This window comes from Rhinolophus sinicus, chromosome X, assembly GCF_036562045.2.
Source record: "Rhinolophus sinicus isolate RSC01 chromosome X, ASM3656204v1, whole genome shotgun sequence".
In the NCBI taxonomy this organism is placed as follows: domain Eukaryota; kingdom Metazoa; phylum Chordata; class Mammalia; order Chiroptera; family Rhinolophidae; genus Rhinolophus; species Rhinolophus sinicus.
Genome location: NC_133768.1, coordinates 49,435,483 through 49,457,708, shown reverse-complemented (window position 1 = coordinate 49,457,708; position 22,226 = coordinate 49,435,483). Strand labels below are relative to the sequence as shown.

The window sequence follows — 22,226 nt, the reverse complement described above, 5'->3', positions numbered from 1 at the left end:
GACCTTAAAAATTATATATATTTAAAAATTATATATATTTAAAGTATACAGCTTGATGTTTCAATACATTGTGGCATGGTCACCACAATCAAACTAATTAACATATCCATTACCTCTGCGTGGTTACTGTGTGTGTATGTTGAGAAGATTTAAGATCTATCCTAGCAAATTTCAAATACACAATACTGTATTATTAACGATAGTAACCATGCTGTATATTATATATCTAGAACTTACTTCTTCTGAATATTGGGATCTTTGTACCCTTTGACCAATACCTCCCTATTTCCCCTCCCCCAACCCCTGGCAACCACCATCTTAGTCTGCTTCTGTGAGCATGACTATAATCATGCAGTGCTTAACTACAGGGATATGTTCTGAGAAATGCGTCTTTAAATGACTTTGTTATTGTGCAAACATCATAGAGTTTATTTACACAGACCTACATGGTATAGCGCACTTACACACCTGCTATATGGCATAGGCTACAAGCCTATACAGCATGTTACTGTTCAAAACAACACAAGATCAAATCAAGCACAAGAGAAAATGAGGTAATCAAGAGACACGGTGAACACAAGATGGATTAAGACTGCTGCTGGTTTATCATGGCATGTGGTTTTACAGCAAACATTTTTTTTTTAAGTAAAAAGAAGTGCACTATAAAATAACAATGAAAAGCATAGTATAATAAATACATAAACCAGTAACAAAGTCATTTATTATCATTATCAAGCATTACATACTGTACATAATTATATGTGCTATACTTTTATATGACTGGCAGCACAGAAGGTTTGTTTACAACAGCATCACCACAAATACATGAGTAATGTGTTGTGCTACGATATTACTACGGCTACAATGTCAGTAGGCGATAGCAATTTTTCAGCTCCATTACAATCTTATGGGACCACCATCATATACGTGGTCCATCATTGACTGAAACATCATTATACAGTGCATGACTGTATTTTAGATTACACATATAAGTGACATGTAATATTTCTTTTTCTGTGTCTTGCTTATTTTGTTTAACATAATGTCCTCCAGCAATAGATAGATAGATAGATAGATAGATAGATAGATAGATAGATAGATAGACAGACAGACAGACAGACAGACAGACAGACAAGAGATATGTATATGGTTTCCATATCTTGGCTATTTTGAATAATCTGTAATGAACAAGGGAGTACAGATATATCTTCAAGATCCTGATTTCAATTCTTTTAGATACATACTCATAAGGGGGATTGCTGGATCAAATGGTAGTTCTATTTTTAATTTTTTGAGGAACCTCCATGCTGATTTTCATAGTGGCTATACAAATTTTACATTTTCACCAGAAGTGTACAAGGTTCTCTTTTCTCCGCATCCTCACCAACACTTATTTTTTATTTTTTTGATACTAGCAATCCTAACAGGTGTGAGGTGATACCTCATTGTGGTTTTGATTTGCATTTCCCCGATGATTAGAGATGTTGAACACCTTTTCATATACTTAAAAGAGACATTTATTTTCTCACTTCTGGAGGCTCAAACTCCAAGATCAAGATGCCAGCGGGGTTGGTGTCTGGTGGGGGCTCTTATCCTGGCTTTTTGATGGCTGCCTTTTCGCTGTGTCCTTACGTGGCTTTTTCTCTGTGCACCCACAGACAGGGAGAGAGAGAGCGAGCACTCGTGTGTCTTCCTCTTACAAGGACACCAGTCCTAATACATTAGAGCCCACCCTTGTGACTTCACTTTAATTAAAAACTTCCTTAAAGGCCTTATCTCCAAATACAGTCACATTGGGGGTAAGGGGTACAACATAATGTATTTTGGGCGTGATGCACTTCAATCCATAACACCAAGAGTATTAGATTAATCTTATAACTATGGTTACCATACAACCCTAAGCTTTGCTCCTTCCAGTCTACTCTCTTTGTTTTTCCTCCTACCTCACTGGCTATTCGTTCTCAATTATCTTTGCCTGTTCTTTATCTTTAAATGTTGGACTATCTCAAGTTTCAGTCCTCAGCTACCTTCTCTCACTTTACTTGCTTTCTCAATGAGGTCTCTCAGTTCTCCTGACCCTAAATGTCATCTTTTTACTGAGAATTTCCAAAATTATATCTCTAGCTTTAGCTGAGTCTCCCCTGAGCCTCTCGACTGATCTGTCTACCTGCTTTTTTGCTTTTTCTTTTTTTTAATGTCTTTATGTGGGTCTCTAGTATTTAAAACTGGAATTTTGGTTTTTCTGCCAGCCTGCCCATACCTTTTCCTCCTATAGCATTCTCCAACTTAGCAAAATATCTAACATTCACCCAGTTGCTCAGGCTATAAAACCCAGAAATTGACCTTCATTCTTTGCTTAGCACTTGACATTCCAATCCATCAGCTATTCCCGTAAGTTCAAACTTTAAAAATAAAGGTTGGTTCTGGTGGCTCCTCTAGAAGGAAACATTCCAAATCTAGTCATTTCTCAACACCTCTACTGATACATCCTTCATTGTGTCTTACCCAGACTAGCAATGAACTCCCAACTGGTCTCTGCTTCCAATCCTTCCCTTCTATAATCTGTTCTCTATACACCAACCATAGCACTCTTTTAAAAATGTAATCAGATCCTGTCATTCTCCAGCTTTAAAACCCTTCACTCGTAATCACCTCCCACTACTTCCTCTTTTTCTCTTCCACTCTAGTTATACTGGGTTTCTATTTCCTTTGATGGAATACTTTCCCCAGATCTCACTTCATTCAGTTCTTTTCTCAAATACTACCCCTGCAGAAAAGTCTTTCCTATATAAAATACCCTGCACATACATTCACACTCTTTTGTTTAGCCTCTTTCTTTATAGCATGTATTATTACTTGAAATTATATTATTTATTTGTTCACTTCATTGTCTAGCAAACATTTCCTACTGAAATATAAATTCAGAGAGCAAGGACTTTGTCTCATAACTGCCCTATTTCAAGCTCCATGCAATGCCTGGCCTGTAGTAGATAATCAGTAAATATTTGTCGAATGAATAAGTGAAATTATTCTGATATATGTTCCCAGATAATTCTTTCTAGAATTCAAGACCTTAAAATTTCTGCCTAGCTATCTCACCACCAACATCCTTGCACACTCTCTCTCCCCCCAAAAAAGTAATCAGACAAAAATCAGAACTTTAGTATCTTCCATTTCGAACAGATTTAAATTCATACTCTAACACTCTCCATGAATTTACTCCATATATCTTTGGGCATTAAATTTTTGTTTTATTAGTTTCAGATGTACAAAGCAATGTAATAATTAGACATTTACACCCCTTACAAAGTGATAACATCCCCCAAGTCTATTACCCCTCTTACATCATATATATCTATATAGCTGTTATAATACCATTGACTATATTCCCTATACTGTTATACTGTACTTTACATCCCATGAACATAGATAGATAGATAGATAGATAGATAGATAGATAGATAGATAGATAGATATAGATATAGATATAGATAGATAGACTGTTTATTTTACTTTTGAACTGAATAACTAGTTTACCAGTGTCAAAGCTTAACTTTAAAAAAATCATTCATCTTGATTTAGATCAATCCCTTGATGGACCCCTTGCAAATGGTGATAGCAGAGAGCTCCGGACAGGAATCAAGAGAAAACTGCTTAGTGCATCAGAAGAAGATGAAAGCATGGGAAGAGAAGATAAAGAGAAAAAAGAAACAAAAGAGAAGTCACATTTATCCTCCTCTGAGAGTGGAGAGTTAGGATCCAGTTTAAGTTCTGAAAGTACCTGTGGTTCTGATTCTGACTCTGAATCAACTTCCAGAACAGATCAAGATTACATTGATGGAGACCATGACTATAGTAAATTCATACAAACCAGGCCTAAAAGAAAACTCAGAAAGCAATATGCCAATGGAAAAAGAAACTGGAAGACGCGAGGCACAGGAGGAAGGGGCAGATGGGGCAGATGGGGCAGGTGGAGTAGAGGAGGCAGAGGAAGAGGTGGCAGGGGGCGGGGGGGTCGAGGAAGAGGTGGAGGTGGCACGAGAGGGAGAGGGAGAGGGAGAGGAGGAAGAGGTGCTTCCAGAGGAACCACCAGAGCCAAGCGAGCACGTGTTGCAGATGACGAATTTGATACCATGTTTTCAGGACGTTTCAGTAGACTGCCTCGAATTAAAACTAGAAACCAGGGCAGGAGGACTGTTTTATATAATGATGATTCCGATAATGACAATTTTGTTTCCACTGAAGATCCCCTGAATCTTGGTACATCCAGATCAGGCAGAGTGCGGAAAATGACAGAAAAAGCCAGGGTTAGCCATCTCATGGGATGGAATTATTAACAGTTAATAAATTTAGAATAATTTAAAAATTCAATGGCCTTCTACTGCAGGGAATTACCCAGGAAACCTACAAAGCAAGTTGTGTGGGGACTTATGCTTCCTTTCACATTGGTGCTTTTCCATTATGCCAGTATACATTTGTTTCAAGACTTGATCTCCACACTTCATTTGTTCAGACAAGCCTTACTCATTAGGCCTTAAATTTAAAAAAAAAAATTTGTGCACACACACACACACACACACACACACACACACTACAGATTTACTACAGTAAAGGAGCATTCAGCTTCTTAAGAGTAGCATGACATTTTTATCTCAATAGAATATCCCTCTTTTGCTTTTCTATCACAGAAGTATAGCACCTTCTTACAGAGTTTTATATAGTTTGTTTTTGCCATTTTGATTCCTGTACCCAGTAATAATAACTTTTGCACAATACACCAATCCTAAAGGCAGCTATTAAATGTTTACAGTTTCTATATTGTAAGAACGATCTGGATTATTTTACTCTTCCCAGGCCAAACTTTCATTAATTGTACTGAACTGAAGTATATATTTATACTACAGTTTTTTGGGGGTGGGGGGATCTTAATATGCTTTTTATTGATTTGCTTAATTCATGTTAAAGGTGAGAAAGGGTTGGTGCCTTGTAAATATGTAGCAAATCTTTGTGGTGTGTCCTGATGTGTGCATTAACTTTATTAAAAAAGAGTACTTGAGGTATTGATATAGACAAGGTGCCAAATGCAGAAGTTTCTTGCATCCATTTTCTTTGCCCTGTTATATTTTATTGCATTAACAGAACTTGTGTAGCTTAAAGGATAACTTAACCATTTGAAAAGTCCTCATCCACAAAGAGTAACTTTGAATAGTAGCTCAGCTACCTCTATAACTACAACTACTGGGAACGTTAAGGAAAACAGATGCTGTTATTCCTTACTGACTAAGAACTAGAACAAGCTTGGTGGGAATGAATACTCATAAGTTATAAGCTGAGAGGTTGTTAATAATCATATGGACTCTCAAATTAATAGTTGTAATTAAACTTTATAAGCATAGTATGCTCTACATTAGACTTCTTAGAACATATTTATGTAAGTAGACTTGGGCTACTGCTTATATGTCTCTGCTATCACAATTTAATAGCTGTGAGTGACTGGTTTTCATTTGAATTTTAAAATGTAACAAAGCACCTAGTTTGAGTTGGAATATTTTGGCTAGCTAACATTTTGAATCAACATTAATCGGTTCTGCTCATACCATTCCAAAAGGTTCTTCTGTTATACTCTTTCAGAAAAGAACCTAATTGCATTACATACTGATATTTTGAATTATTTTATAGATGGAAGGAAAAAAACTCTTTAAAAACCTTACGGTCTTGTTTATAGCAGTAGAGTGCACATGGTTCCATAAGTAAGGTTGAATTCTCAGATTCAATTTTACTCCTCAAATTTGAGAGATTGCAAATTCGCTAATTTGTTAGATACATAGATTTTTGAGGTGGAAGGGAATATATTGATCTCTGTTTTTGTAACATCAGATTTGCTATGCTTAGACTTGTGGGATAAACAAAACTTATTAATGTATGCCTAGTAATCCCAGGATATTTCTTAAGCTAATGTGTTCGTCTCATGCTTTCAATCATTTCATGCATCTGAAATTCCTTACGTGCAGAGGAAGGAGTACACACATAACTTTGCTTTTTTGGTTGGGTCGGGTGGGGGTTATTCTTGGACTAACATCTTTAAAAATTTTTTCACTTGCAGTAGAAATGATGTTCAGGCTTTAAGAAAGTATTGTTGTGAATTGTTAATGGCACTAACTTCTGTTAACTGGACAGTAGATCAAGCTGACTTTTTTTTTTTGTAGTCTTTTTTTCCACTAAACCAAAACTACTTCTGGTTGTAACTCGACTGCCGCTTTTAACCATAGTACAGATTCAAAAATGTCCATATTTGATTTTTGCTAGAATGTACTATTTTAGTTATTCACTAAAATAGTATTTTTGGGCATATAGATTAAATTTGTGCCTGTGTTTTCCTGGAATCAATAACACTTTGGCCTACCCTAATCAAAATAATAAGTTACTTAAATTCATGGATGTACCCAAATGTGTATCACATGTATCGTTTTAGTGTGAAAATTTTTGTTGACATTCTTCTATGGAGAGCTGACCTCTTTGAAATGTAGAAGAATTGCCATCTGTGTGATTTTAGCTGTCTGAAGCTTTATTTATAATTTATTTTGAAAAATAAAAATGCCACATTTATTCCCCAAATGTCAAGCTTTTCTAGGTTTAGATAATTAGAATAAGAAGGCTAAAGACGTTTTCAAGCATATTTTATATGTAGTGAAATACTGTGAAAATACTAGTGACAGCGTTTTGCTGTAATGTTGATTTCAGTTATTAAGATTTAAAGAGTTAGTTACCAGAGTATGATAGATGAGCATAGTTATCATTTGTTAAAAAAAAACAACAACAACAAACAAACAGATAATTTTCTGTTTGCATGCAAATTATTTTAATAAGTGTGAAAATAAAAGTTTGGAAGATAGTATTTTTACTTTTATATCTGGATTACCGCCCCCCCCCATTTGTACTTTGCTTTCTTTGTAACACTGCCTCCTGTGAATGTGTTGTGATTTGTCTTGCATTGAATATTTTATTGCTTTAATTTTTTTAGAGGCCCTTGACACCTAAATAAGATCTGGGTTCAGCCATAGCAAAGCAAGTAGGAAATGAGCTAAGACTGTTGAAGAAAAGTCTAAATCTTAAGTGAATTGCTAAGGAAAAAAACACTTATGTTTAGGCCCATGAGAGCATTCAGATGTATAAGCCAAATCCTGTGCTAGATATTAATAGTCAGTGAACTATAACATTTCTCATGAATGGTAATAATGTTTTAATTCCCAGCTTTAAGATCTTAGCATGTGTATCTGCGTAGAAAACAGAATTAATGTGTTTTTTCTATGGCTTGCTGTATGTATCTCTTCAGCAATCAGATGCGCTTCAAAACATTCACTACCCTGTTAGCCTACTGACTAAATTTATGTGTGGTGTGTGTGCGCGTGCGCGCATGTGTGTGTGTGTAGATTTTTTTTTCCAACTTAACACACTTTATCTCAGAAAAAAAGAATATATTGTATGGAAGACAGCTGTGTTCACTGTCTACCAATTATTTGCCTCTGTTGTAAAGCACTTATCTTGTATATATACTGCTTGATCATCCATTTCATTATACCTTCTAGATAAACAATCTAGGTTTTGTTGTGTACATGTATCCCTCTATTCTTTTCATTTAATTTGCCCTTCATTTATTTCTTTTTCTGTTTCCCTTCCCAGAAATCAGGCTTGTGCTAGAATTCTTCCAAGTAGCACTTTGTTTCTCCCAGAGTGAAATTTGTAAATCTCATGCGTACAACTGTGTGCTCAGATATCTAACTCAGCCTTCCAATACTTTGAAATAAATTTGAGTGATTTATCTTTTTTTTGTAATCCTATAGATTTTCCTCAGAAAATAACAGTGATTTAAAGAGAAAGATGTGAATGCCACCTGTAACTTTTTTATAAAAACTTTTTTGAGCATTTTTCGAAATGTGTATGTTTGTGGTAGTGATAAACACCTTATTACTTGCTTATATATCTTGGAAGTTATTTTATGCACATTTACCAACTGGTACTTATCTTTAAAGTTGGAATTTTCACATCCACAAAAAGGAGACTTACATCTTGTATAATTTTTAGTATATTTCGATGCCTTTTAGTTCTGGGGGGAAGGAACGGAACTTTTGACATTTAAAGTTCATTGTTTTAAATGTTAACCCAACCCCCAACATTTTTGTGGTACATGAGGTTTGTGAAAGTTTTGTTGAAAATAGAATATTCTAAGATCACTTTTAAGACTTGTTTTAAAAATTAGTGTGTAAATGTTTTCATGTGTTTTTTTTTTTTCTTTTTACCTCTTAGTGAAGTTTCTTTACCAAGTTTTAATTACCAAGTTTATCATGTTTTGTTTGAATTCTAATATGAAGTTGAAAATTTTTTCATGGTGCTGTATTTTGTGGAATGTGGAGTGCCCTCAGGTTTCTTGACATTTATTTCTTATGTAGCCTTATCCTTGATGATTTCCTTTTTCATCATTCCTCTCCTGCTTTTACCCTCACTTCTCTTTCTGCAATGAAGACTTTACCTAATTTAGCACACTTCAACAAGACTGGCAATTTATGATTCATTGATAGAAGTACAGTAGAAAGGCCCTGCAGTTTAGAGTTAAGATGTGTTTATTTATATGTGTGTCCATTTGTTATTCTTATACCTATCTTAAGTCTAGAATATGAAACTTTGACATATAAAGGCATGATAAGTATTTTCTGAAAAATAAGGCTATTGATACATACATACTAAAGTCGCCATTGGTAATTGACTTTTAAAATCACATACAAAAATATTTAGAAACCCAGTTGGGAAATGTGTTTTTACATATGTCACCAGATGCACATTAGGCAGTACTACAAATGTTAATTCTTTAAACAATACTGTGGTGATGGCAATCAGTAATTTATTTCTTTGTCTTGTAACTTACCATCCTTGTCTTTTGTAATCTCTTACAAAGTATTAACAAAACTGTACCTTATGTTTGTTCTTAGTATCCATAAGTTTTAAGATGAAAGAACAGTTAATAATTGATGTGATGTTTTACATGGACAAAATGTCCATTAAACTAAAATTCAGTAAAGAAAGGTAAACTAAACTGGCTTGGTTTATAAAAGATGTTTTGTTTGGCAAATATCGGTCATTATAAGCAATTATCTTCAAAGACAAAAAAAAAACTGGACTAATTTGTTGCCATTCTTTATGGGATGTTTACAATAAAATTCCAAGTTGTTTGGAATCAGTTGCACTCTTGCTTTATGCCTTAACTCAGGTACTGGAGATAAATTGACAAAAAAAATATGGAGTTACCTTTTCATTAACCAGCTTCAGAGATTATAACATGTAACTCTTGGGTCCTTTCTTCTTTCTTGTGCTCCCTACTACCCTGTTTCCCTGAAAATAAGACCTAACCAGACAATCAGCTCTAATGTGTCTTTTGGAGCAAAAATTAATATAAGACCCGGTTTTATATTAGATTATATTATATAAGACCCGGTCTTTAGATTAGATTAGATTAGATTAGACCTGGTCTTATTTTACTATAATTTTTTGCTCCAAAAAGATGCATTAGAGCTGATTGTCCGGCTAGGTCTTATTTTCAGGGAAACACAGTATCAGAGAAAATTAAGGCACTTTTTTTTTTTTTTTTTTTGGCCTTAGTCATTGCAGATATTCTGGGTCACTTTTAGGTAATAAATATGTTAACATTTTAAAAGTGGGCTGTTTGGTGAATTAAATAACAGCCTGCTAAGCTTTAGTCAACAGTTGTTTTGTACAGCTTTTTGAAATGAATAGATTTGTGATGTCTATGGCTTATAAATTTTAGCAGCTGAGCTATGAATCTCTGGCATTTTTATTTATATTAAAATTGCCCACAGAGGTTTAGTTATATTATAAATGGTGCTTTAATTCAATGTAAGTAAGTGGGGAGAGAAGTAAGGTGAGAGGTAACTTTGAGCCAGGAACTGAAATCCCTAACAAAAACATTCATCTTACTTGTGCAACTATATATGGTTACCCAGAATTTTCGCAAATGGCAAGAACTTCACGTAGTTCAAGGTAAGTAAGTTGGCCAAAGACTGGACTGCATGTTTTATACATATACTGTCTGTGTATTTTGAAGAAAGAAATAAGGTATTTAGAAAAACTATTATCTCTGTCTTCTGGCATTGTATCTTAGGGCTAAGAAAGTAGCCCAAATTTTCACAATATTTGGATATTGAAGTGGAGATCTATTTTTTGGTATTTGTGCTTAGTTGTATGTTTGATTAAGGATAACCCACTTTAAAAATATAAAAGTGTACATTAAAAATTTGCTATTAGCAAGCTTTGTTTTCTGACTTCACCTGCTAGGTTTTTTAAATAGAAAAAGTAAATAATATTTAACAAATACTACAGAGGTATTCAGAAGATCACTTTTTTTCTAGTTGAGAAGGGCAAGAACAAAGTGCTCTCAACTCTCTTTTCCAATTACGTGCCTCTGACGATTTAAAGCTCCTTTCCAAACATGTACAAATTAAACTGAAACCAATATATTGAAACTGTGAGTTCATTTTCTTGGGGTATTTAAGCCCATACACTTACGGTTGCTTTCTTAAGGTCTTTTATATAAATACTTAAAGGATATTTTATGCTACATCTTATTGGAAAACCAAATATAACATTAAATAAAATGAACTTTTTATGGTGTCAGTGTTTTCCGAAAGTTTTAAGGAAACTTTTTTTTTCTTTGTATCTTTAGGATGCTTTCCTTTGCTGTGCCAATTGCCTTAATAAAGTTACCTTTCATCTGGAGATTACAAACAGATAATTTTAACTTAGATATTAATTATTAACAAAACTTAATTTGATATTGGAGAATTTTTAAAAACAACTTCATGAAACTAGTATCATTTCACTAATTTGTAAATTTTGAATTGTCAGCTTGCCTGCTCAGCATCTTTATGATTCTCTTCAGAGAATAAGTTTTGTAGTAAATACATGAAGAAACGAAAACATTTCAAATTGCTTGATTTAAGTTACTTTGATATAATTTTAATGATTTAGAGTTATTTCCTCATTAAGACTTTGGGGCAGAGTGTAGTTGAAGTTTGAGTAGCCTTATAGATGCAGTAAAACTGAATCTGAACCCCTGGTAATTTGAATTTTATAACAATTCTGGTATAGTGTACGTGGTTATTGGGGGGGGGGAGTTTAAAGTAATTTAACTAAGTACTTGTGTTTGTTACATGGTAGATCATCCTCCCACCCTCCGCCACCTTTAGTCTTAAGGAATGGGATTTTGAAAAGCCCTTGAGACTGTCCAAGTTGAATGTGGTTCCTGTCATTCACATTGGTCTCATTCATATTTTACAGTGCCATCTTTTCTGATCACCTTCCACTCATTCTGATCATCCATGGAACAGAAGTGCTGGTTTCTAACTGATAAGACTATTGAGCTCTTATGTCAACAAAGATGGCTATAAAAATCAAACAGAAAAGGAGTAGAAAATAGAGCACATTATTTTTCCCTGGGCTTGCTGCCTAATTTCTAGCAAATCAGTTCTGCTTTATTCTGGCCTTCAAAATAGGAGAGTTTATTTTTCTAGCTAGGTCAATTCAGTTTTGGCTAACTGTTTATACCTACTCTAATATTTGTATTAGAAGAATATAATCTAGAAATATGGGTTGGAGCTTTGTGCTGTGGTTGGACACCATTCTATGGCCTGGCCTGTATGCTTGACAATGTGTGCTTAGGTGGAAGTAGCCTGACCTGGGTCAGGTATTCTCATTATGGTGCAGGGTAAGAGGAGAAAGGAAAACTAAGGGGAAGTTTTGAGATCTAGAGGAGAGAGAAGAATGGGGTTTGGAGAATATATGAGGAATGAAATCCCTTACTGTTCAGGGTTTGGGTGTCAAATGCCTTCAAACACAGTAGGCTCAGAAACAGGTTAGGGGAATTCCCCACATAAGTTTTGCTTTTCAGGGAGGGAGCTGCAAGTAATTGTTGGTGATGATGGTGCGATTTTAGTGTCAGATTTGCTGTATTAGTAATAGTTTTTCTTGAGAGATCAACCCTACTAGAAAGGTATTATTAGCCCCATTTAGTAGATAAGGAAACAGTTATAGAAAACAGAGATCACACTGATAATAAATGGCAGAGTTTACACATGTAATAATAGTGTCCCGTTGGGCTAGTTCTAGCCCTAGCTCTGTCAGAGACTTGCTGAGTGGCTTTGACCAAGTTCTTTTTTTCCCCTTGGTTTCAGTTGTTTTCAGCTGTACAAGGCTGAAGTTGATCACTAAATTATTTCTGTGGTCCTTCTGATTCAATTCTTTTAAATTTTTTGCTTATCCTTTATGGATCTTCCTAATCTCTAAAACACTTCCATTGGAGGCTTGATTTTTTTTTTTTAAGAGTCTTTATAAACCCTGGATCCTACTGGTTACAGTTATTTATTTGGAGACAAATATCCCATGTGAACTGTCTTAGGAGGTTTCAATTTTCATGAAGGAAAGTTTACAAAATGCAATTTAGGAAGTGTAAAAGAGTAATTAAAAGGATTGACTTCTGGCATGACAATGTGAGAATCTCCACTGACTTCTCAGTGGAACTAATGAAAACTACTTTTTAAAAAAGCAATTAAAACCTTTGGAAATGGTCCTTAAGTGTAAACAGCAAGTAGGAAAAAATTTGTTCAAAATCCTGAACGTATGGGGGGAGACAATTCAGTCCATAACAAGCTGCATACCAACAAATTAACATACATGAAATGGGCAAATCCCTAGAAAGACACGAACTGCCAAAACTGACTAACAATAAATAGAAAATTGGGATAGACCTATAAAAAGTGTTATGGACTGCATGGTGTGTCTCCCAAAATTCATATGTTGAAACCACAACCGTCAGTGGATGTTATTAGGAGGTGAGGGCCTGGGGTGGGGGTAATTAGGTTTAGATGAGGTCATAAGGGTGGCACCCCCATGATGGGATTATTGAGAGAGAGACAGACAGAGAAGGACACTAGAGCTTACTCTAAGTGAGGGTACAATGAAAACAGCCATGTGCAAACCAGGAAGAGAACCCTCACCAGATAATGAATCTGTCAGCACATTGATCTTGGAATTCCCAGTCCCCAGAACTGTTTGCTTTTTAAACTACCCAGTCTCTGGTATTTTGATTACAGCAGCCTGAACTAAGACAAGAAATTGAATTCACAATGTCAAAGCATCCCACAAAGAAAGCCCCAATTCTAGATGGTTTCACTGGTGAGTTCTACCAAATATTTAAAGAAAAAATGAACACCTCAAAAGCTATTGCAGAAAATAGAGAAAGGAATACTTTCCAACTCATGAGGTCTGTATTACACAGACACCAAACTCTGACAAAGACATCACAAGGAAACTAAAGACGAATATTCTTTGAGTATAGGTACAAAAGAAAAACTAGCAAACCAAATCCAGTAACATAAAAATGTATATGCATACACCATGATCAAGGGAGATTTATCCCAGGAAAGCAGTTTGGTTTAAAATCTAAAATCAGTGTAATAGAATACTAACAGAATTAAATGAAAATCCCATGATCTTGTTATTAGAGTTAGAAGAATCATTTTACAAAATTCTACGCCCATTCTTGATAAAAACATGCAGCAAACTAGAAATAGAAGGGAACTTCCTCAATCTGATAAAGGGCATCTATGAAAAAGTCACAGTTAATATCATACTTAATAGAGAAATACTGAATACTTTTCCCTTAAGATCAGGAATAAGACAGGATATCTATTTAACATTTTCCTGCAGGTCCAAATATGGGCATTTAGTTAAGAAAAAATAAAAGACGTCCAGAGTGGGGAAAAAAATTTATTTGCCCATTACATTATTTTGAAAATCTTAATGCATATAAAAAGCATTAGAACAAATGAACGAGTACAAGTTTGCATGACACACAATCCAATATGCAAAAATCAGTTATATTCCTAGATACTATCACTGAAGAATCTAAAAATAAAATCAAAGCAATTCCATTTACCATAGCATCAAAATGGATAAAATATTTCGGAATAAGTTTAACAACAGAAATACAGGACCTGTACACTGAAAACTACAAAGCTTCGTTTAATGACTATAAAGATGACTTAAATAAATGGAAAGACAATATTAAAATGACAATACACCCAAATCAATCTATAAATTCAACACCATCTCTAGTAAACTCCCCACTGGCTTTTTTCCCCAAAAAAGTTTAAGAAATTCCTATGGAAATGCAAGAGAACCAAAATAGCCACAGCCTGACTCACACTCCCCAATTTCAAGGCTTACTAAAAGCTACTGTAAGACTATAGTGCTGATATTTATATATAAATATGTTAATCAATGGAATAAAATAGAGATTCCAGAAATGAACCATACATTTATGATCAATTATTTTTTTTACAATACTGCCAAGACAATTCGATGGGGGAAAGAATAGTGCTTTCAATAAATAGTACTAAGACAACTGGATATCTACATGCAAAAGAATGAAGTTAGACCATTACACCACATACAAAAATTAAGATGGATCAAAGACCTAAAGGTAAAGCTAAAATTATAAAAACTGAAGAAAAGCTATGTATAAATAATTGTTACATTAGATTAAGCAATAGTTTCTTAGATAGGACACAAAGCATAAGCAACCAAGAAAAAAAAAAAAAAAGATAAATTTATCTTCATCAAAACTAACCACTTTTGGTCAAAAACATGGTTGCATAACCAGTGGTCCTTGAAATTTCCCCTGCAAGTTACAACAAAATGAACAGCTATAATTCAACAAAGGATTCCCTATGCAACATACAAACACATCTGAGACATCCATGCATGGAAACATCTGAAGGTGGGCAAATTGCGGTGAACAGAGGAAGAGGGAAGGGGGAAATACTGAGACCAGGATGCAGCCTGGAGCTCGCTGTGGTCCCTGGAGAGGGGAGGATTGAGTCTGTAGGTGTACTTTCTGTGGCCTGCAATCCTGCCTGACGGATCGGCATATAATACAGCTGAGCCCAGCTATTGGGGTAGAGACCTTGGGGCAAAGACTGAACACAGAAATGCAATGGCCCTCACTGCCAGGCAGGAAACAAAGCCAGGGAGCCTGGCCACCTCCCCCCACCCTTCCAGAGCTCCCTTTCCCCACACCCTCCCAGCGTTTACAGCAGGCCCCAGAAAAAAAACTATAGCAGTGTTGGATTAAAGAGCAGAATAACTACAGCCCTGAAAACTGGAAAGACAGTTCCTAAGCTGCCCACACACAGTGCAGCTAATACCGGTGACAGAGAAGGAGCTGTGGGGGCAAGGCAGCTATGGGCTGGCAGGCACCATTGCTCAGATCTATAAATACAACTGCCACATTTCCCAGCCCAACTTGCCCCCCCCCCTTTCCTCACTGATCCCTGCAGGGTCACCTAGGGCTGCTGAGACACACAAACTGCATCAGGCTGCAAGGGCAGCATTGGACTTTCAGATGCTTGACCCCGTTGCCTACCACATCTTCACACGGGGGAGGTGCTCTGAGACTGAGGAGACCTGATCACAGAGGAGAAGCCCAACTTCCCAGGAAATCTCCCACTGTGCAAGAAGCCAGAACAGTGCCAGAGAAAATAAAACACAGCAGCGCAAGAGAGAAAACGCTCTAGTGTCATCTACGAGAAAGCAAAAGAAAGACCTGTTCATATCAACCTGCTGCAAAATCCACTCCTGTAGATGCCAGGAAGAGAAGTAATTAATTAATTGCCATAAATAACCTAGGTAACAAGGCAGCTCAAAAAAAAAAAAAGGAAAATCTCCAGACAATAAACTTAAAGACATGGAAATGCATGACTTAAATGTGACAGAGAATTCAAGATTACATTTCAGAAAAAAACTCAAGATGCAAGAAAACACAAATAGGTAGTTTAATGAACTAAGAAATTAAATCAACAAACAAAATGAATACTTGACAAAAGAGATTGAAATTTTAAAAAAGAACCAAACAGAAATTATGGAGCTGAAGACCTCAGTAAAAAATATGAAGAATGAAATAGCCAGCTTAGGAAATAAAGCTGACCAGATGAAGGAAAGAATTAGTGATATCAAAGATACAAAATCTGGAAATGATGCAGATGGAAGAAGAGAGCGACTTGAGAATTGAAAGAAATGAAAGAACTATCTATCTCCATCAGAAAAAAGCCATGTGAGAATAATGGGTATACCAGAAGAAGAAGAGAGGGAAAAAGGCAGAGAATCTATTCAAACAAATAGTTGGTGAGAACTTTTCAAACCTGTGGAAAGAACTGGATGCTCGAATCCAAGAAGCAAACAAAACACCCAGTTACCTCAATCCAAAGAGGCCTTCTCCAAGATAAATTATATTGTAGCTGTCAAAGATTAATGACAAAGAAAGAATTCTCAAGGTAGCCAGAGAAAAGGAGATGGTAACCTGTAAAGGAAAGCCCATTAGGTTATCATCAGAATTTTCAGCAGAAACTCTCTAACCAAGGAGAGACTGAAATCAAATATTCAAACTATTGAAAGACAGAAATTACCAGCTAATTATAATATATCCAGCAAAGATATCATTTAGATATGAAGGAGGAATAAAGACCTTTCCAAATATACAGAAACAGAGGGAATTTTGTACTACAAGTCTTGCATTACAGGAAATACTAAAGGAGGCTATTCGACCTCAAACTAAAAGTCAAAAGTACACAAAACCATGAACAAGATTACTAACAGACAGACAGAAGCAGGAAACGACAACCCCTACACTTAAACATAACATTAAAACTAAAGAAGATTAAAACATTTATTTAAAAAAGAGAGAAGACAACTTGCTACTGCAATTCAGAAATCAACTCACAGCATAAATACGGATAATTTGTGACAACAAGAAAAAAAAAACATAAACGAGGAGAAGTAAAGGCCTGAATTTGCAAAGAATGGAGATAAAAGCTTGCTGAAGAAAAAGGACTACTGTATCTATGAAACTTTCTTTTACATGAACTTAATGGTAACCACTCAAAAAAATCCAGAACTAAGACACATAACATAAAAAAAAAGGAAACGGAGGGAAAAATCATGGAATACCACCAAATTGAAACAACAGACAGTAACACAAAGGCAAAGAAACAATGCAGACACTGGAAGAAAACAAAAAAGATAAAATGGCAATAAGAAATCTTCACATATCAATAATCAACCTAAATGTAAATGGACTGAACTCACCAATAAAAAGTCACAGAGTAGCAGTTTGGACCAAAAAATGAAACCCAACCATATGCACCCCACCAAGAGATGTATCTCAGCTACAAGGACAAATACAGACTCAAAGTGAAAGGGTGGAAATCAATGCTCCAAGCAAGTGGTAACCAGAGAAAAGCAGGTGTATTCATACTTATATTAGATGAAGTGGACTTAAGGATAAAAAAAGGAACAAGAGACAATGGTGGACGTTTCATAATGATAAAGTGGACTATACAACAAGAAGGTAACATTCATCAATATGTATGCCCCCAATCAAGGAGCACCAAAATATACTAAGCAAATACTGACAGAACTAAAGGGACAAATTGATCAAAACACCATTATAGTAGGGTACCTAAATACATCATTGACAGCTATGGATAGATCATCCAAACAGAAAATAAATAAGGAAATATCAGCTTTAAGTGACACAGTAGACAAAATGGACATAATTGACATGTACAGAGCACTTCATCCAACAACACCAGAGTATACATTGTTTTCTAGTGCACATGAGACATTCTCAATGATAGACTATATGTTGGGACACAAAGCTAGCCTCACTAAATTTACAAAGATTGAAATCATGCCAAGCATATTCTCTGACCACAAGGCTTTGAAACTAGAGATCAACTGCAAAAAGAAAGTGGGAAAAACCACAAATATGTGGAGATTAAACAACATGTTTTTAAAGAACGACTGGGTCAAATAATAAATAAAAGTAGAGATCAAAAGATACATAGAGTGAAATAACATCATATCAGAATTATTGGGATATAGCAGAAGCAGTAATAAGAGGGAAATATATATCATTACAGGCCTATCTCAAGAAACAAGTAAAATCCCAAATACACAACCTAACATTACATATTAAAGAATCAGAAAAAGAACAGCAAAAGAAACCCAAAGTCAGCAGAAGGAAAGAAATAATAAAAGAGCAGAACTAAATAGCATAAAGAACAAAAAGACAATAGAAAAAATTAATGTGACAAAGAGCTGGTTATTTGAAAAGATTAATAAAATTGACAAACCTTTGCCTACAGTCACTAAGGTAGAAAGAGAAAAGACACAAATAATCAAAATAAGAAATGGAAGAGAAGAACTTACGATGGATAACACAGAAATACAAAGGATCATACGAGAATACTATGAAGGAGAATATGCCACCAAATTCAATAACCTAGAAGAAATGGAAAAGTTTTTAGAAATACATAGCATTCCTAAACTAAATGACAAAGAACAGGAAAATCTAAATAGACCTATCAACAGTAAGGAAATTGAAAGAATCATTTAAAACCTTCCCAAAAGAATAAGACCAGGCAGATGGCTTCACTAGAGAATTCTACTAAACATTCAAAGATGATTTAATACCTGTCCTCTTCAAACTCTTCAAAAAATTGAACAAGAAACAATATTCCCTAACTCACTTTATGAGGGCAAAATTACCCTGATACCAAAACTTAGTAAGGATAACACAAAAAAAGAAAATTACAGACCAATATCTATGATGAATACAGATGGGTAAATCCTAAACAAAATTATAGCAAATTGAATACAACAATGCATTAAAAAGATTACACATCACAATCAGGTGGGGTTCATTCCAGGGACATAAGGATGGTTCAACATACTCATATGCAAATTGATTAGTATAATACACCACATAAACAAAAGATAAAAAATCATCTGATTATATCACTAGATGCAGAAAAAGCATTTGACAAAATACAACACTGATTTATGAATAAAACACTTAATAAAACGGGTATAGAAAGAAAGTACCTAAACATAATAAAGGCCATACATGACAAAACCTCAGCTAATATCATACTTAATTGTGAAAAACTGAAAGCTTTTCTTTTAATCAGGAACAAGAAAGGGATGCACTCGTCACCACTGTTGTTCAACATAGTATTGGAAGTCCTAGCCAGAGCAGTCAGGCAAGAGAAAGAAAAAAAAAGGCATCCAAATTGAGAATGAAGAAGTTAAATTGTCACTTTTTGCAGATGCCGTGATTCATTACATAGAAATCCGAAAGATTCCACCAAAACAAAAACTATTAGAAACAATAAACAAGTACAGTAAAGTTGCAGGATACAAAAATCAATGTACAGAGGATGCTAAAAAATGCATACACATTTTAAGAAAAAAACAACTATTAAAATTGTAATACTCCTGTCCCCTATCACCTCTGCTTTTCAACATAGTGTTGGAAGTGCTTGCCAGAGCAATTAGGCAAGAGAAAGAAATAAAAGGTATCCAAATTGGGAAAGAAGAAGTTAAATTATCACTCTTTGCAGACTACATGGTGCTATATATATAGAAAACCCTAAAGACTCCACCAAAAAGCTATTAGAAACAATCAACGAATACAGTAAAGTTGCTGGCTACAAAATCAACGTACAAAAGTCCATTGCATTACTATATACTAACAATAAAATCTCAGAAAAAGAAATACAAAAAATAATTCCTTTTGCAATTACAGCAAAAATAATAAAATACCTAGAAATAAACTTAACCAAGGATGTGAAGGACTTATATGCTAAAAACTATAAGACATTTTTGAAAGAAATTGAAGACAAAGAAATGGAAAGACATTCCGTGTTCATGGATTGGAAGTATCAACATACTTAAAATGGCCATATTACCCAAAGCAATATAGAGATTTAATGCAATCCCCATCAAAATCCCAATGGCATTTTTAAAAGAAATAGAACAAAAAATCATCAGATTTGTTTGGAACCACAAAAGACCCCGAATAGCCAAAGCAATCTTAAGGAAAAAGAACAATACTGGAGGTATCACACTCCCTGACTTCAGCATGTACTACAGGGCTACAATAATCAAAACAGCATGGTATTGGCAGAAAAACAGACACGTAGACCAATGGAATAGAATTAAGATCCCAGAAAAAAAAACCACATTAATATGGACAGATAGTTTTTGACAAAGAAGCTAAAAACATACAATGGAGGAAAGAGAGCCTCTTTAATAAATGGTGCTGGGAGAATTGGATAGCTGGGAGAATGTGCAAAATAATGAACCTGGACTGCTATCTGTCACCATGTACCAAAATTAATTCAAAATGGATCAAAGACTTAAGCATAAGACCTGACACAGTAAACTGTATAGAAGAAAATATAGGTACTAAACTTATGGACCTTGGGTTCAAAGAGCATTTTATGAATTTGACTCCAAAGGCAATGGAAGTAAAAGCTAAAATAAACGAATGGGACTATATGAAACTTAAAAGCTTCTGCACAGCAAAAGAAACCATGGACAAAATAAAGAGGCAACCAACTGAATGGGAGAAGGTTTTTGCAAACAGTGCCTCCGATACGGGGCTAATATCCAAAATATACAAGGAACTCATGAAACTCGACAACAAAAAAACAAACAACCCAATTGAAAAATGGGCAGAGGACCTGAAGAGACATTTCTCCAAAGAGGACATACAAATGGCAAATAGACACATGAAAAAATGCTCAACATCACTAATCATCAGAGAAATGCAAATAAAAACCACAATGAGATATCCCCTCACCCCAGTCAGAATGGCTATCATCAACAAGACAAATAGTAACAAGTGTTGGAGAGGCTGTGGAGAAAAATGAACCCTCATACACTGTTGGTGGCAATGCAGACTGGTGCAGCCGTTATGGAAGGCAGTGTGGAGGTTCCTCAAAAAATTACGAATAGAATTACCATATGACCCAGCAATCCCTCTCCTGGGTATCTACCCCAAAAATCTGAAAACATTTATACATAAAGACACATGTGCTCCATTGTTCATTGCAGCTTTGTTTATGGTGGCCAAGACATGGAAACAACCAAAATGTCCTTGGATAGATGAATGGGTAAAGAAGTTGTGGTATATATACACAATAGAATGCTATTCAGCGGTAAGAAAAGATGATATAGGAACTTTGTGACAACATGGATGGATCTTGAGAGTATGACTCTAAGCGAAATAAGTCAGACAGAAAAAGCAGAGAACCATGTGATTTCACTGATATGTGGTATATAAACCAAAAACAGCAAAAGAACAAGACAAACAAATGAGAAACAAAAACTCATAGACACAGACAATAGTTTAGTGGTTACCAGAGGGTAAAGGGGTGGGGGGGTGGGAAATGAGGGTATGGGGGATCAAATATATGGTGATGGAAGGAGAACTGATTCTGGGTGAACACACAATGGGATTTATAGATGATGTAATATAGAATTGTACACCTGAAATCTATGTAACTTTACTAACAATTGTCATCCCAATAAACTTTAATTAAAAAAAAATATGGACAACATTTTATCTGTACCACAGATTCACTTCAGGTAAAAGAGACATTGTGACATGATACTATAAGTTGATCATTCAGTTCAATTTATTAATAGATCAAGTGAAATATTTTAGATGTTGAAAATTATGCTTCAGGAAGCCTGAGGACTTAACACTGAGAAGAGGGCATTTAATTGATCAGGAGCAACTCCAAGGAAATAGCATGATAAATTAGTTTTATTCATCCACCTCTTGGAGGCAAATACACTTAAATAAGTGTCAGAATTGCTGTTACATTAGGGACTTGTCAAAATAAATTAGGGAAAGTAGATAAAAAGGAAGAGATTCCAAAGAAACATGCCTTCATAGACAACACAGGACTTCTAAATCTCAGCATTAACTGTCAGCAAGAAATTCAACTCATTGAAACTCTATGGAGAGCAACATAATTTTCAGTATAAGCAGTGATAAAACCTCATAAGGTGTTCTTGATTATAGACAAGGTTTTATGAAAAAACATTTTAACATAGAAGGAAAATCTTTTTGGTAGTGGTAAATAAATTATTTGGAAAACATATTGTTTGAATTTAAAATCCATTGCTTTAAAAAGACTTCAGTGTGGAAAGAAGTATGGTAGTTCCTCAAAAATTTAAATACAAATACCATATGATTCAGCAATTCCAGTCTGAGGTGTATACCGAAAAGAATTGAAGGCAGGGACTCA

General features: G+C 35.0%; 1 protein-coding gene across 2 annotated transcripts in view; it reads left to right on the top strand.

Moving 5' to 3' along the window:
- Window positions 1-6,822, top strand: part of BRWD3 (bromodomain and WD repeat domain containing 3) — a 103,395-nt gene extending 96,573 nt beyond the window's left edge. For both annotated transcript variants that reach the window (XM_074324122.1, XM_019717548.2), the window contains exon 41: window positions 3,583-6,822. In XM_074324122.1, the coding sequence (XP_074180223.1) occupies window positions 3,583-4,337 (755 nt within the window). In that variant the 3' untranslated portion in view covers window positions 4,338-6,822. The remainder of the gene's footprint in view (window positions 1-3,582) is intronic.
- Window positions 6,823-22,226: the final 15,404 nt, after the last annotated feature.